The sequence below is a fragment of the Hylobates moloch genome, unplaced genomic scaffold (genome assembly GCF_009828535.3).
Source record: "Hylobates moloch isolate HMO894 unplaced genomic scaffold, HMol_V3 SCAFFOLD_10, whole genome shotgun sequence".
NCBI lineage: Eukaryota > Metazoa > Chordata > Mammalia > Primates > Hylobatidae > Hylobates > Hylobates moloch.
The window spans coordinates 92,651,016-92,668,052 of record NW_026652285.1 but is presented as its reverse complement, the minus strand read 5'-3'; the positions used below and the strand labels follow the sequence as shown (position 1 = coordinate 92,668,052).

The 17,037-nt window shown below is 42.3% G+C and overlaps 1 protein-coding gene across 4 annotated transcripts in view; it reads left to right on the top strand.

Annotated features, from left to right (window-relative positions):
- Positions 1-17,037, top strand: part of CDK5RAP2 (CDK5 regulatory subunit associated protein 2) — a 185,636-nt gene that overhangs the window by 107,078 nt on the left and 61,521 nt on the right. For all 4 annotated transcript variants that reach the window (XM_032164988.2, XM_032164987.2, XM_032164990.2 and 1 more), the window contains exons 17-20: positions 965-1,074; positions 3,190-3,327; positions 10,496-10,591; positions 12,507-12,679. In XM_032164988.2, coding sequence (XP_032020879.1) covers positions 965-1,074; positions 3,190-3,327; positions 10,496-10,591; positions 12,507-12,679 — 517 coding nt within the window. The remainder of the gene's footprint in view (positions 1-964; positions 1,075-3,189; positions 3,328-10,495; positions 10,592-12,506; positions 12,680-17,037) is intronic.

Below are 17,037 nucleotides of genomic sequence, written 5' to 3'. Positions count from 1 at the left end.
GGGTTGGTATCTGATTCCCTTCTGTATCTCTAGCCTGGTGCCTGACACATATGGTAAAAATTGGTAATAACAGCGGTAGGTTTGACATCTCTTGAGCATCTGCTGTGTACAAGGCACAGTGCTAGGCACCTAACTTTTCACCTGTGATCCTCACAGTCATCTCATTAGGTAGAGTAAGTATTAAGTTCATTTTACAGATGAAGAAACGAAGGCTCAGCTGGGGGTTGACGTGCCCAGGTTTGAGCCAGGGCATCTTCCTTTAAGTCTAGCTCTTTCTAGTATTCTGCACTGTATTTTAGATGTATCAGCTCTTACACATGTGTGTTAAATGAGATACTGTTTGTGGATATGCCTTGCTCAGTACACATATACACACATCTTTCCCCCACCCCCCCACTTCTCCCCTTCCTATTAGAATTGACCTTTGCTGCAAAGGAAGCAGATCCTTACATTGGTGACCAGAGATTCTTCTATCTTAGCACTAGCAGGCACTTTCTGCACTTAGTTTGCTTGTTTCCCATGAGGGCTCTGGGGCCAGTAAAAAAAAATGATCAGACACTTTTATCTCCCTTGAGTTCTACCCTTGAGGGTCACATCTAATTTTTCTGCATTTCCCCCTAAACAGAATCAGTCCCTCATTTAAACTGAAATCACCATTTTCTTGTGCCATTCAGAATGGTCTCCAGGCACAATACTTGACATGCAAATTATAGTTCACAGTTGGCCACAGTAAAAACCTACGGCCTACGATGAAACCATACATTGAAATATCAGCTTGTTGAGAAAGGGAAAATTACTTTTGCTCCAAAGGTGGTGCCTTAAGCCCCCTCTGTGTACTATGCTCCCTTCCGCCCCACCTCCCCCATTCACACTGCTTTGGATGGATTGCACTGGGATCAGTCTTGGGAGGATCTGTTTCTGATAATCTTTTTCTCCTCCCCCTCCCCACCTTTTTTTTGGGCAGAAGAATCATTTTCACTTTATATTGATCAAACATCTTATCTAAGTATTTGCCTTGAAGAAAACAATCGGTTTCAAGTGGAACATTTTTCTCAAGAAGAACTTAAGAAAAAGGTATTGACCTATTAACTTTTAGTGCTTTTCTTTTCTTTTTGTTAGATTGTTTGTTGTATCTTGGGTTCCTCATGAGAGGTTAAGACTCTGAAGGCCCCTCTCCTTCCTCCCTCTCCCCTCTGCCTTGTTGTGTGTGCCCCTCCTGTGTCTGTTACCTGGAGTACCTTCCTTCATGTCTGGTAAACTCCCCAGGCCTGAGAACCCAGCCAGGCTTGATCTCCTTGAGGAAAAGCTCTCTGGCCCCTCAGTTTAGAGTTAGCCACTTTTCCGTCAGGCTGTTCACCTCTTTTTTTGTACCTAATCCAAATCGATGTCCTTCTCTTACTGATCTGTAATTATCTGGTTATTTGTCTATACTTCCTTGCTAGTCTGTGAACATCTTAAACTTAGTGATTATGTCTTACTTATTTCTGATTTCCCATTGCCTGGCACACATATAGGAGCTAATAATAGATGCATTTTGAATGAATAACGTTCCAGGTTTGATCAATAAATCTTTTTTTAAACTGGAAAGTTTCTTCAATGTGTTGATTAGTGACATGGTTAGAGTGGTTTAGTGTTTCAAGGTTCTGAAAAACATTGTTAGGAACAGGAGGTTTGAGACCGTATAATTTATTATAAAATTATCATGTATGTGTAACTGAGATTCAGTTTCTGTCTTGGAATAATTTACATTCTGATAGAAGAGACAGGCATGTAAACAAGTAATTGCAATATGAGGTGCAAGGTTGCTGTATGGGCAGCTGTACAAGGTGTAGAAATAGCAGAGGAGAGGCTAATTGCCTGTATGGGAGATAGCGGGGTGAGCTCACCTGATCAGGGGAAGCTTCTCAGCAGAAGTGAGACTTGAAGTGGGTTTTGAAGGACAAATTCGGAGTTTGCCCAGGTCTCCACTTTCTCAGCAGAGAAAGAGAAAACAGCCTGTTTAAGGCACAGAACAAAGAAATAGCAAGGAGAATAAAAATTGGGGTATTTTGGGAGGAATAGGGCAAGGAGTATGGAGGCAGCTGTTAGTTTTTAAAGATGAAGAAAATAGAGATGATAATAGCTGCTGCTAGTGCCTACTAGGGCTGTGGTAAGGCCAGGAGGTAGTTCACTTGGTTGGCACTTAGTAAATCAGAATATCTTATTCTTCCTACTAGAACCTCCTTGAGGATTAGATCCCATTTTTGTTCATATTTTGATATATTGGATGTCTACTGTGTGTACTCAGGGTGGGAATTTCCATGTTATTTGAAGAGCCAATAATCGCTTCCATCAAGAAGCCTTGAAAAATTACTGGCCATTGGGATTTGAAGCCTGCAGGAAACCAAGGTGGTGTCTGCTTGTTCCTTCTGTGTCTGGCTTCTCAAGACCCAGGTCTAACTCTGCCTGTGTAGAGGCAGCTGCTCTTTAGCACGTGGTTAGGCACTTTGGCCATTGTTCTGTCTCATTTAGTTCTCCAGACACCCCAGCTGTGGGACTTTGGACAGTTAAATTTCTTTGTATTTCATGTCCTCATTGTAAAATGGAGATAGACACGCTAGTCTATTCACCTCCTCAGGATTTTTGCAAGGAGTGATAGACTAAAGCTTGTAGGAGTATTTTAGTAGCTGTAAATTGCTTCATAATTGACAACTGTTAATATTACTGGCATTGCCAGATAGATGTACAAAGGAGGAGGTCACTAGTGAAAATAAGACTCTGATACAGTTTCAGAAACTTTAGCCTTGGGAGACTTTTCCTCCAGAGGGTCTCAAGTGCAAGAGAGAGATAGTATTAGCTGTCATTGCCTGAGCACTTAGACCATGCCAGGGACTTTAGTGCACTGTGACCACAATCCCGTTCAGTTCTCATAGTAACGCTACAGATGAGGAAACTGGGGCTTAGATTGTGCAGTTGCCCAGGATCTTTTTGCCTTGAAGTGATGGCTCTGGAATTAAAATACTGGTATGCCAGATGTTAAAGCCAGTGTTTTTGTCACTGTGTGCAGGGTATCCTGAGGGCTAGAATCAGCCTGATTCCCCATAACTGTGGTGCCAAAGAGTCGCTTAATAGGGCTGTCTGGGGCTGTGGCCCCGGGAAGCTGAAGTCTCTTGCTGGGTAGACAGCCCTTTCCTTGTTCTTACCTCCTAGGTCAGTGACCTCATACAGCTAGTGAAGGAGCTGTATACAGACAACCAGCACCTGAAGAAAACCATTTTTGATCTCTCCTGCATGAGTTTCCAGGGAAATGCGTTTCCAGATAGACTTGCATCTACAGAACAAACAGAGGTAAGAAACATTTTTGTTGTCATGTGCTGATTACAAAAACATAACAATCGGCTTGGTATGGTGGCTCACGCCTGTAATCTGGCACTTTGGGAGGCTGAGGTGGGAGGATCACTTGGGCCCAGGAGGTTGAGGCTGCAGTGAGCTGTGATTACACCACTACACTCCAGCCTGGGGGATAGAGCGAGACCCTGTCTCAAAAAAACCCATCAAAACCATATATTCATATATATGTATGTATGTATACAAACCATATGTTTATATATATGTATGTATAACAACTCGAAAGGTTTTTCAAGACTGCGTCTGTTCCTGGGGCGGTCTCTAACTGAAATTTCCTTTGTTGTGGACTGGGTATTGAGAGCCCCACTAGGCTGGCAGTTCTGTCCACAGGCTTCCTCAGGTTCGAGTCATGTCTCCACGGACACATTCGATATACTGTGATGCTTTGACTCTGGTCCAGCCCTGGGACCTGTGCTGCAGATGGCACACATCTGAATGAGCGATGTGGTCTCAGAGGGATCTGAGTTTCCAAACCACCCAGATAATTTGAGTAGTGTGGATGCAGCCTTAATGAATACATTAACATTGAAAAACTGACATACACACGACCCACCCGGGAAAAAGAGGAAAGAAGCCTTATTCACCTTGATGACTTCTGGGTCTCAGTGCTGATCTTTGTGATTTGTTGGCTCTGATTTTCTCTGTTTGGGACCTGGGCTGCACAATGGGAGGACCCTGAAGTTGTGATGTTGATTCCCTCTTCATTCCCTACCTTGGCCTGACTCTCCGGTAGGAAGCACCTTGCTTCATGTGCGTGTTATCATTGTTTCGGAAGACCAGAACTGCTCTCCCATGAAGTGCAGTAGTAGGGCCTTTTTGTACTTGGGGCCCTCACATATGAAACTGGAATATTCCTGGTTGGGGTTGTCTTCTGCTCTACCTGGAGTGCCAGGTAAATGGAGAACTCACATTCATTGCAACGTCATTTCTTGGGAAAGATTTGTCAGCCTTAAGCTGTCTCCTCCTACCTTCAAAGTGGGAAATGCTCACAAGTATTTATGCTGCACTCTGGCCATCTTCTTTCTTTGTGAGAGGGAACATTATTGATCTTAGCCTCCAGGACTCTAGATAATTTTGAAAACCAAGAATATCTGCAATCTATTTAGGGAGAAACAAGTCTGATTTGCTTCCTCCAAGGCAGCATTCTTCACCAACTTCATTGAGACACAAATGGCGTGTTTTGTTTGTTCATTTGTCCTTTAAAAAAAATCTGTTAAATGTCCCATATGTCCTTTGGAGAAAAAGGCTTTTTCCTTTTCCCACCCTAAGATCTCAATATCAGCCTACTCAGATTTGTTGAGTCTTTTATCATATTGTACTTCTATTTGATGTTCCCCATGAATAGCCTTGTTCTTTATAGCACAGCTCCCCATCATCACCCAGAATGGGATGGGAAAGGTGATGTGCTCATTGTAATCTTGGGCTGAGGGAGTAGATGGAGTTAGGGTGAGGGTGAGATGGGAAAGAGCGGAGCCTGCGGTTCTCTGGGAGTACGCGTGGTTCTCCTTTGATGAGAAACAAAGCAGAAACAAACCAGAAATGCATATATTGTCCACAGCATTTCCCAAGCAGCATGACTTGCAAAGTGAGGTCTGGGTATGATTCCTGTTCTCTAGGAGCCTATAAATCAGAAAAGGAGGGGGGAAAAGCAAGTATATTTTTATTTTTAAAATTCAGTATTTTTTCTCCAATATTTAATTAACCCATAGCATTACCCCAACATTTGGAAAACAGAATAAATTACCCCTAATTCTGTCACTTTAAAACAAGCACACAGTTAATTAACATTTGGAAGTGTTCCTTCTGTATTTGTGTGTATGAACATGTGGATGCACACATCTCTCCTGGAATGCAGCTTTGTCTCCTGTTCTTGCTAATTGCCATTATGTTATAGCATCTCATTCCATCTTATGAATGTGCTGAAACTTAACTGCCTCACTACTGTTGGACATGTAGGTTATTTCTAGTAAATCGATTTGCCATTTTTAATTTCCTAATGAATGTCTTTGGACACAAATCTTTTTCTGTGTTTAGAGGTTTTTTTTTCCTTAGAGTTGATTCCCAGATATGTGTCATTAGTAGGCCAAAGGACAGATAGAAATATGCAATAGGCATAAAATTTGTTTTCATTTATTTATTTATTTTCCCCCTCCCCCCAACAACTTTTAACGTGTAAAAGACTGTAAGTAGTTTGAAGGGCCTGATAGAGTTTGTCAGATTTCTTTCTAAGATGCTGGCCCTGGTGTAGAGCCTCATCAGCTGGGTACCATGGTGCTCAGTTCCTGCCTGTTGGTAGTTCACATAGACACCACCAAACAAACAAAACACCGAGAACAGGTATCCTGTTGTTGCTGTGTGCATTTAAAAAAATCTCTAAAGAGGTTGCATCTATTTTCTCATATTTGTTTGCTGGTTTTTCATGCATTATAAGAGAATTAGGTTGAAAATCGATGTAGAGGAGTGATTTCAGCAGAGTGTAGTCAGGACGGTGAGCATAGAAAGCCAGGAACTGTGTAACTTGTGGACCTGCCCTCTGAGTGTAGGCTCTGTGTAAAGAAAGCATGTAGCATAGGTCCTGGCACACTGCAAAGGCTCGAAAGGGTTAGTTACTATTATTATTTACTTACATCGTCATTATTAAGAATGGTTAGAAAACTAACTTTTTTGACGTAGAGAGGAAAACTGGACAAAGGGGCATAATTTAATTGAACTCAGATATTTGTAGGGCTGTCATGTTGACAAGAAATAGATCTTATGTGACTCTAAAGAACAAAAATGATTCTCAGAAGTAGAAGGTGCTTGTTAAATATTCTGTTAATAGTAACAACAAACCTGGTTTGTCAGAGCAGATTTAAGTTCATTAAAAGGAGGAATTTTCTAACAGTTTGACTTCATACGTTATTATGAGTTTTACATGATTTATAAAGCCCTTGGCACAGTTCTGGCATATGGTAGGCACTCAGTAAAACAGCTATTTTAATTTTATTTATTTTTGGTAAGTTAGTGGCGGAGATGGGACTATAACCCTCTTCTGACTCTGTGTAGAATTGTTTAGCAACACCATAGGGCAGTGCTTCTGAAGTTTAATGTGCACGTAAATTTCCTGAGAGTCTTCTTAAATGCAGATTCTTGTCCAGTAAGCCTGGAATGGGGCCTGAGAGTCTGTATTTCTAACAAATTTGGGTGATGATGCTTCTGCTGCCCTAAGGAATACACTTTGAGTAGCAAGACCAGAGGTAATCCTGAAAACGACTTGTTTCTAGGTCTCGTTTTGAAAAAAGTCTTTATTCATTTATTTGTTCAGCAGTGTTACTGAGCGTCAGACATTGATGTTAAAATTATGAGCACATACATGTCCCCGCCCTATCTAGGATGTAATCCAGAGAAGCAGAGGGGCAATGGTGGCAGAGTGTGGTGAGGGCTGTGATGGAGTGAATGCAGAGTCTCAAGGGAGTTGTAGACAGGTGCCCAGCCCTCACTTTGGGGATTAAGGGAAGTTCTCCCTGGAGGAGGAAGGGGAGCTACCGAGCAGATGAAGAAAGAATAGCTCAAGAGGCAGGGGGAGAGGCAGTAGAGTGCAGAGTAACAGCGTGGGGTTTCAAGGAGGGAGTGTTTCATAGTGTCGAACACTCTGAGAAGCAAGAAAGAAAAAAGTACTGAGAACTTCCTGTGAGTCCCATGACCTGAGCGGTTTCATTAGAGTGAGGGGGACAGAAGCCAGCTTGCAGGGGATAGAGAAGTGATGAGAAGTGATGAAATGAGGATAGAGCCAGTTGACACTTAGAGGTTTGGAGGTTGCTTCTTTAGTGGTGGTAGGGCTGGAAGCCGAGCCAGGTATAGTGACTCAGTTCTTTCTGACATCTTAGTTCTGTGTCTTTGAAAATGGGTAAATAGCATGTAGCATGAAGTACATTTCTCTATGTCCATAACATTTAATTTCTTGACCATTCCTGGAAACTGAGAGTTTACTTTTAATCTTGACCAAGTCAGCAGAGGTAAAGAGAAATGAAAGTTAATTTTTGTTTAACTGTATCAAGCATTGGCACGGTTGTGGTTCTGGAAATGCAGAATAGCTTTGACGCTTTTCGTATTTCAACTTGGAATGATGTGTTAACAATACTTTCTTTGCTCAGCTAAACTTAGGGGAAACCCTTCTCAGATCCTCAGGAGTCTGGGAGGAGCTTCTCCATGCCTCCTTCCTAACCCCATGTGGATTGCATCTCTCATTAGTACAACAAGGTCTTTGGGGACCTCTCCTGGGCAGTAAAAGCCACATTGCAGAAGGTGAGAACAGACCCCTTGCAGAAGCTTGGAGAGAGGCAGAGAATACTCAGAGGCCAGAGCTGTTGGGGAATCAGAGGGAGACTTTTGTTGTTGTTGTTGTGTTGTTTTGTTTTGTTTTTTTTGAGATGGAGTCTCGCTCTGTCGCCGAGGCTGGAGTGCAGTGGCACGATCTCGGCTCACTGCAAGCTCCGCCTCCTGGGTTCATGCCAGTCTCCGGTCTCAGCTTCCCGAGTAGCTGGGACTACAGGCGCCCACCACCATGCCCAGCTAATTTTTTTAATTTTTAGTAGAGATGGGGTTTCACCATGTTAGCCAGGATGGTCTCGATCTCCTGACCTTGTGAACTGCCCGCCTCAGCCTCCCAAAGTGCTGGGATTACAGGCGTGAGCCACCATGCCCAGCCCTGTTTTGTTTTGTTTTTTAAAAGATGGGAAAGACTTTCTCCTAATATTTTATTATGAAAAAATTCAGACACAGTGAATACTCATATACTCACCACCTAGGTTCTATTCACATTTCCCACCTGCCCATCATCACTCTGTCTCATCTTTCTAATAAATTTTAATTGAAACTGCAAACATCAGTATACTTCCCCCTAAGTACTTCAGTGTGCATATCTTCAATAAATGCTTATAGTTAAATGAACTATAGAAATTGTAAGCCTGCGTTCACTAAGTTTTACAAGTATATGTGCCTGTGTAAGGCAAACCCCTATCAAGAGCCTGCATGTCCTCTGTTGTCCAAAACCAGTCCCACCCCAGCTGCTCTTCTGATTTTGTCCCACTATGAGTTAATTTTGCCTAGACCTTCATATAAATGGAGTCATACAGTATATTCTCTTTTGTATATATTCTTTTACTCAGCATTATGTTTTTGAGATTCATCCATGTTGTTAGTGCATTAAGTTTGTTCCTTTTTATTGCCAAGTAGTATTCCATTGCATGAATGTATTACAATTGTTTATTCATTCTGCTATTAATGGACACTTGGGTAAAAGGTGATATGAGCATTCATGTACAATTCTGTGTTGGGACATACTTCTTTTTTTTTTTTTAGATTTGATGAGTACCTATGAGTAGAATTCCTGAGTCATAGAGTTACTCGTTTTATAAGAAATTGCCAATACTTTTTCCAAACATTTTATATTCCCACCAACAAGTTTGATAGTTCCAGTTAGTATTTATCACTCAAGAATGTTATGGTAATGAGGGAAGAAGCCAAAAGAGAAAGAGGGTTCCTTACCCGTATTTATAGACTTTTATGCCTCAGTAGGTATATTTTTGCATGTCTAGTCTGTTTCATGCTTGATAGTATAGTAGGATGTGGTTTTTGATCATCACTTCTGTTTGATCCTGATTGCAGATTTGGATATGGTTAGAGTGAACATGTTCTGACCCCAGGAAGTTTCTATAAAAACTGAACTCAGTTGCCTTTGTTTTGTTTTTCTTCCAAAACAAGGTTTTTCCTCGAAAGGAAAAACAGAGAGTTGGGCTGGAGAACTATGGGGATAATTGACTAAATGTAGGGATTCAGAAATAAAACTTGAGCTAGAAACGTAGGTATCTCACATGTACAACACGCCCAACAAATGACCCAATACTCAGTGCTGTCAGCACCTTCGGTGCAGACTTTTGTTTTGTTTTTGTTTTCGAGACAGGGTCTTACTCTGTTGCCCAGGCTGGAGTGCAGTGGTGTGATCATGGCTCCCTGCAGCCTCGACCTCCCTGGGCTCAGGTGATCCTCATGCCTCAGTCTCCCGAGTAGCTGGGACTACAGGCATGTGCCACCACACCCGGCGGATTTTTGTATTTTTTGTAGAGACAAGTGCCTCACTCTGTTGCCCTGACTGGTCTTGAACTGCTGGGCTCAAGCAATCTGCCTGCCTAGGGCTCCCAAAGTGCTAGGATTGCAGGTGTGAGTCACTGCACCTGGCCAGACTCTTTTATTGGTGAGATGAGGTTTGGTATAATTTTGACATAGCTTTGATTGATTCCTTATCTGGGAGTGGCTGGCTACCTTTTCTCTCATTTTTAATTTGGTTAATTCAGGTGCCCCATGACTAGAATTTTTGCTTTTCTGGAGAGCTGAGAATTGGCTTTCTTGAGAACTTTGTACCGTCCATTTTGTAGAACTCAGAAGCTTTGGGATTTACACTTCTTTGAAGCATTAGGGATTTATGCAGTCTTTATAAATAACTGTCCTTCATTTCCAAAAGCATAAAGTTATTGTCAGGCAAGCGTGATACTCTTCTCATTAGAGATGAGGACTTTCTGTCAGCAAAATGACAGTGTTGCCAGGACTGTCCATCTCAGATGTGTGACAGTCCAACAAGAAGAGGTTTATGCCTTGTGCTAAGTAGAAGTGATGCATAAATTGGGCACACCATAAATTTCATTTATTACTTTCTTGCTGTTTGATATTTTCAATTCCATCAATAGCTATTTTCCAAAATTTTGTTACTTTTATATAATCTGAAAGTGAATTTAGTAAAGGCAGGAGAGGCAGTGGCATAACAGACAGCATATTTAATTTACGGCAGCTCAGGAAAGGCCATACAAGGGCAAGGGGAAATGCCTTTAGTTATTTTCTTGGGGAATTTGTCCTTAAATTATGCTTGATCCGGGCAGCTGTGTGTGATTCGCCACAACTAGCAACTCTAACTTTGGTTAATTTTTATTTCATGGCTTTGGCATTTGTTTCTTCCTCTTTTTTTGTTTGCCTTTTGTTTTGCATTAAAAAAAAAGACATCACTGACTTATTCATACATATTCATGCTGCATACTTTTTTGGGTTGCATTTTCACTTCATTCCATGCTCCACGTAGCTTCTGGCTAGCAAGGAGGACGAGGACACGATCAAAATTGGAGAGGATGACGAGAATAATTTCCTGAGTGACCAGCATTTGCAGCAGAGTAATGAGGTAGGAACCTTGCAGTTAACTCCTTATTTCATCTACTCCACTCTATGTCCAAATCAGTCTTCGAGTCTGGAATGAGTCCAGTGGGTTTTCTGTTCATTCTGCCTGTATCGTATACCTTTCATGTGCCAGTGGAAAGCAAAGACTAGGTCTCTTTCCTCTTATAAATTACAATCTGGGTGACAGAGCCAGTCATGAAACATGAAAACTTATGCAAATAAAAATAGGCTTGTTATAGTAGAATAATAGGCATTGGATGTTTGACCTGGACAAATCTTTAGTGATCTAATCCAATCCATTTTATGAATTAGAAACTGAAGGCTTTGAGGACTGATGATTTATTTGGGGCACAGAGTAAGTCAGTGATAGAGTTGGGATAAGAACCCTTGTTTCTGGACTGTGTGAACTACCAGATCATTTGGTTGAGGTGTAAAGACCTACTGATGGAACTCAGCTCCCCTTCCTAGGGGCTGTCTGCAATCTCCTCATCTGGAACTCACATTACTGTCATTTGGGCATTGTGAGAATCTCAACCCTGTACACATAGAGCACTCTTCCAATCACATTGATACTGAACATTTGGAGCAAGCAGTCTCCAACCCTCTAATTCATAAAATAAGTAGGAGACTCCAAGCAGTGTCCAAGGTTGAAAGAACCCTAGAGACTGGGATGTGGTTGGGGTAAGATGCTGCAGATTTGGCATTTTTGGCCTTCAGGGTGTTCAAGTTTGTGGAGTCACAAATGGGAGATCTTAAAATGTAGATAGTTTTAGAAAGCAAGGTAATTAAAAGTGGGGGCTTTGCAACCAGATCAACCTCCTTCGAAGTCTTAGCTTTGGCACTACTATCTCTGTAACCTTAACCTCTAAGCCTGAGTTTCCTTGTCAGTGAGGATAGTAATACTTCCTTTTAGGATTATGATATTTAAATAGAAAGGCATGTAATAAGTGCTCAGTAAATAATAATTGTTTTTATTATTCTAGACGTTTCTTCTTTGGAGGTTGCTTATTAGTTGGATTTAATAACTAGATTGGTGGCAAAGAAGACCCTATAAATAACAACTCATTTGTGTAGGTCTTGTCTTCCATTGAAAAATCTTAATCATTTCACCAGTGTGGAGAGATGGGGGTGATGGCTAGTGTGTATATCACCAGCAGTAATGAAGTCAAGAGGAATTATTTATAGACTGGTAGAAGAAATTTACAGCTTTGAATAGGGGAGGAAGAATGCTAATTGCAGCACCTCAAAGACATGCCCAGTACAGGCTTTAACTAGATGTATCTTTGGTACCACTCCTCTGGGACCCTCAGTGACCCAAGAAGATGGATCCGTAAATAACATCTCCATGGGAATTAGGAACTCTCTACCTTCCTAATGAGAAAGATCAAAGCCATGTTCAACAATATGTGTCTGAAAAGAGTAAGTCAGCTTTCTGATATATAATAAGGAGGATACGTTGCAAGAAGAATATAATAAGCACTCAAATCATGACATGGGTTCCATACTCTTCTTAGGAAGAACTTTCAAGGAGTGGGCCGTAGGGGTGGGAGAACACATTTCCAGTGTGCACCTGTAGTGAGTAAGACATGTCACCTGAGGTGGTCTCATTTCATTCTCCTAACCACCTTGGGAGGTACCATTACTACCCCCATTTTATAGGTGAGGAACGGGTGAGGAGAAGTGCTGTAAACATCTCTATCCTCTTTCTAGAACATCTCCCTGTGCTAAAGTAAGTATGTGTGCACCTGCGTGCCTGTGTCTCTCTCTCTTCCTCCTTCTCCCCCTTTTCTGTTTCTCTCTGGCTCAGTGTGTCTGGCTTCTTTGCACTTACTCACTTACCCTGTATCTCCATCCTCTCTCCACACACCCCATTCCCTTCCTCCTTATTCCATTATTTGAGCAAATACTTTTATTTGCAGATTATGAAAGACCTTTCCAAAGGAGGCTGCAAAAATGGATACTTAAGGCACACGGAGTCTAAGATTTCAGACTGTGATGGGGCCCACGCACCTGGCTGCCTAGAAGAAGGCGCGTTCATAAACCTGCTTGCCCCTTTGTTCAATGAGAAGGCCATATTGTTACTGGAATCCAGGTATACATGGGGCCCAGACATTCCTTTGTTTCTCTAGTTCTAGGGGAGAACAAACTCATTTTGCTAAATGGGTTTAGATGATAGTGCTGTGTAATTTACCTGAGAGAGCTCCTGAAATGGCTTGGAAGGAATCTTGCCAGTCTTGCAATTAAGTAATTAGGCTGCATGCTAGTGGCTGTGAGGGGACATCAGCAAAGCCTCATGTAAGCCCATTATAAAGAGGAGAAAGAAAGCTTTCTTTGAGAATTATTCCTGAGAGCCCCAGAAAGGGCTGCCTTGCTGTCAGCGAGAGGAATCAGCCCTACCGAAATCTCTTCCAGTTTCGACAACAGCTTAAAAAATACCATTGTAGTTGTGATTCTGCTGTTTTTGTTGAGCTTGAATTAAAGTTCTCTTCTCATTATGTCTGTTGGGAGCCATTCCTATGTGAGGAGATACTACAGGTTGTTTTCCTTAAAACAAAAAAGGAGAAACATTCAGTACATTTGTATTTTTTCAATTAATCCTTTAGGAGTGATTTTTCCCCCTTTCATATTCTTCCTAGTCCATCCATAACAGCTGCTTGGGCTTTGGAACCAAGAAGAGCTGTGGTTGTATCTCTCAGTGCCTCAATTTCTCTGATTACTTCTTAGGGTTGCTGTGGGGAGTAAGAAAAAAATCGTTTAAGAAAAATGGCTGGCATGTGGTGTGGTGCGTGTTCAATAACAGTTTTCAGTTCTCCTCCCGAATAGATAGAGAAGTGGAGCAGTAATGATTGCCCATGACTCTTGACAAGAGCCAGGAACCCTAGTATTTCTTGTATCATTGATGGACTAAGCCTTACGGGCATTTCCTCAGCTAAAAACCAGGATTGAAGCGTTCTGTTTTTGTGAGCTCATCAAGGCTAACTCCTCCCCAATCCCTGACATCTATTTTTCTAGCTTGAGTCTTCTTGGAAGACATACTCAGTGGCAATTCTGGCTTATTATCAGAAGTAGTTAGGTGACTGTAGTAGTTGGTGCTTGAGAAATGGAGGATTTCCTAAACATCAGGGTCCCAAATTTTACTTCAGAGTTAAAAGACACTTTTTGTCTGAGGGCCATGTGGGAATGTACTTGGGTGATGTGAACCAGGGAGAGTGCAGTGGGCTGTGGTAGGAGCGTGGTGAATTGGGCGGTCAGGGGGAATGCTCCTCTCTGGCAACGGAAGCATTTCAGCCCCAACTGATAGTTGGGAGTCAGAAAGGTCTGGAGTCTCATCTTTGCTCTGACACTTGGTTGGGGGATCCTGAACCTTTATGAGCCCATTTCTTCATCTGTAAAATGGGCTTTTAAAAAATCCCCATCTCACAGTCTTATTGTGAGGATTCAGTGTATTTAGAGGATTTGGCACGTGGTAAGTGCTTAGGAAATGTGAGTTCTTCTCCCCTTATACCTTCTTCATGGCACAGATGCCCAGGAAGGGGATATAAACGATATCTGGGCTCTGAGAAGTCTCTTGTACTGAACCATAGAAAAGGTTCTGCTTACAGTGATAGCTTAATGAATTTGCTGTTCAGATTTCTAGCAAAATAACACTTGAAATATTTTATTTAATAGCACCACCACTTTAGTATATTATAATGGCCTGTTTCACCACCTTTTACTATCCATTTGTAAAGTATTTTTCCTCGGTTTTATTGTGTTGTTTGGTGGTGAGTAATGGTCCTCCTTTGGCTAGCCAAATAACAATTGTCATTATTTTTTATCTATGTTAAAGAGGCGGAGGAAAGGAAAATTTAGTTTAACATCTCCTGAAGCTTGAAATGCCAGAAATATTTTAAAAGTCTGGGTTTACTACAGTTTGAGATTGTTTCTGTTGTCTAGATAATTTCACATTAGAGGTGAAAAATGTACCATACGTTTAAATTTTGTTGTTAACCCCATTTTGGTGTGCTATAGCTATTTAAATGGAGTTGACTCTGCCTCCATCTAGATAATAGAAATCTGGATATGCAGAGGGCCTTCTCCCTCCCTTCAGAGGGCTCAGTGGGAAAGGCACACAGGCGTGCCTGTCATTGCCAGTGGCAGCAGAGATCGGAGGAAGGGAAGGTCAGAGTATGTTAAAGGAGTTGTAGAGTACAGCCTGACTCTTTCACAAGGTTTCTAGAAATAGAGCAGGTAGTAGAAACCGAAGTGAGAAGAAAAAAGAACTAACACCAATGAGGACCTTCTGTCCCCTTCTCTCTGCTGACTGCCACCACCTCACCCAGACCTGCATTTTCTTTCTCCCGGGAGTTAGCAACAGCTTTCCAGCTGGTCTCTCCTCTCTACTTCCCCCATTTATTTTCCCATAATTTTCTGTCCCAGTTTCATAACTCCCTCTTATGAATTTTTTTCCCTTTATTTTTTAGATGATTTAAACATACTTACTTAAAAATCTTCTTCAGATTGCTTTATTGTTTCTGTTTCCTCAATTGTGAATTCTCTCATCTGTTAAGTTGTCTTTTTAATAGCCGTCTTCTTACAGCTCTGAGTTTTCTCCCGTTTCTGATCTTTGGATACTTTTGTCTTGATTTTGAGCCCTATAGTGTACCTTACACTATTTTTTAGGTATGCATATTTTGCAGTTATTCCTCTTGTGATTAGACCAACATGGGGGAGCTCCTTGTGTGTGAGGCCTCTCCATCCATTCTCTATGCAGCAGCAGCCAGAGTCACCTTTCTTGATTTGTTTTTATTTTTTTGACACAAGGTTTGGCTCTATTGCCCAGGCTGGAGTGCAGTGGTGCGATCTCAGTTCACTGCAGCCTCCTGGGTTCAAGCCATCCTCCCACCTCCGCCTCCCGAGTAGCTGGGACTACAGGCACATGCCATCATCCCTGGCTAATTTTTTGTATTTTTTTGTAGAGATAGGGTTTCACTATGTTGCCCAGGCTGGTCTCGAATTCGTGAGCTCAAGCTATCTGCCTGCCCTGGCCTCCCAAAGTGCTAGGATTATAGGCGTGAACCACGATGCCCAGCCTGGAGTCACCTTTCTGAAGCACGTGTGTGACCCGCCCAGTCCATTGCAGGGCCTTTCAGTGGTCTTCCTTTTTTTTTTTTTTTTTTTTTAACGTGTTGTATAGGACTCTTTGTTTCTTCCCTGCCCATCTTTCCAGCCTCACCCTTTCTTCGCTGCTTGACTCTGTTCATGTTGTTTTCCATGCTTAGACTGTTCCATTTCCCCTCCTTGAGGCTTGCCTCTCATTGATGTTAGAAGCCCTCTGCTGTCGTTCTCCCTGCCACCCTCAGTCTGGGGCACTCTGGGATGGTTGCCCTGTAACCCTCATAGTTTGTTTACATATGTTTCTCTAAAACCAGTCCATGTCCTCCTGGGACAGTTTTGTATCCCCAGTGCCCATTGCAGTGCCCAGCACAAGAAACACACAAGGGACTCTTCTTGAGTTATTCCACCCGAGCACCATTCCAGGTGTTTTACATGCTGGCTTAGTTTTGCCTCCCTGGAAAGCAGAGCCTGAGATACGGATTAGAGTGTAAGGGATTTACTTGGGATTTGACATCAGGGAGCAGGAATGAGGGCTCAGGGAGAGTAAGACAGGAATGAAAGCAAAGCCAGTAAGGGTGCAGTAATGATCTGGTTACTGCTGGGACTCTCTGAGGGACTGTATATACTATGCCTGTGTGGTCCATCTGAAGGATGGGAGACTGGGACATTTACCCAACAGCTGTCTTCTCTCACTGGTTGAGAGTTTCCCCAGAAATGGAAACTGTTTCACACTTCCACACTGCTTTACTGGCTTGTTCATAGAGCTTTGGAAAAAGCCCCAAGGCAGCAGAGATGTAGAGGGTGTTTGAGGTGGGCCTATGTCTATGGGAACTGTCCACACAGCAGCAGCTGAAGTCAGAGGTGGGCCAAGGGTATGTGGCAAGGGACATGAAAAGCAAATGCTGCCTATACACTATCTCTTTTAATCCTCATAGCTGTCTTGTGGAGGAATACTTATCTTCTTTGCAGAGAATTGCGGAGTTAGAATATGAAGGGATTTGTATCCATCTTCAAAGCCAATACACTTTCTACTATGCCCGTATACAAATATCCCTTCATTAACACCTCTTTATTAAGCACCCATTGTGCACCAAGATGGATTAGGTCATCGGTGGACCAGCCAGGTTGGCCAGATTCATCTAAAGCCATACTTGCCCCTGGATGTAGAAATGGGGCCAGGGCCAGGAGGTTGGCTGGCGGGGTAGAGTCAGGGAGGACCCTGTAATTGTCATGGACACTTTATAATCCTGTTTGTTTCTACCTGGGCCCAGCCTGCATTCACATATTCATGTGGCCCACTCACTTGCTGTGTACCTTGTGTCAAATTAATTCTACTCTTCTTATCCATGAAAT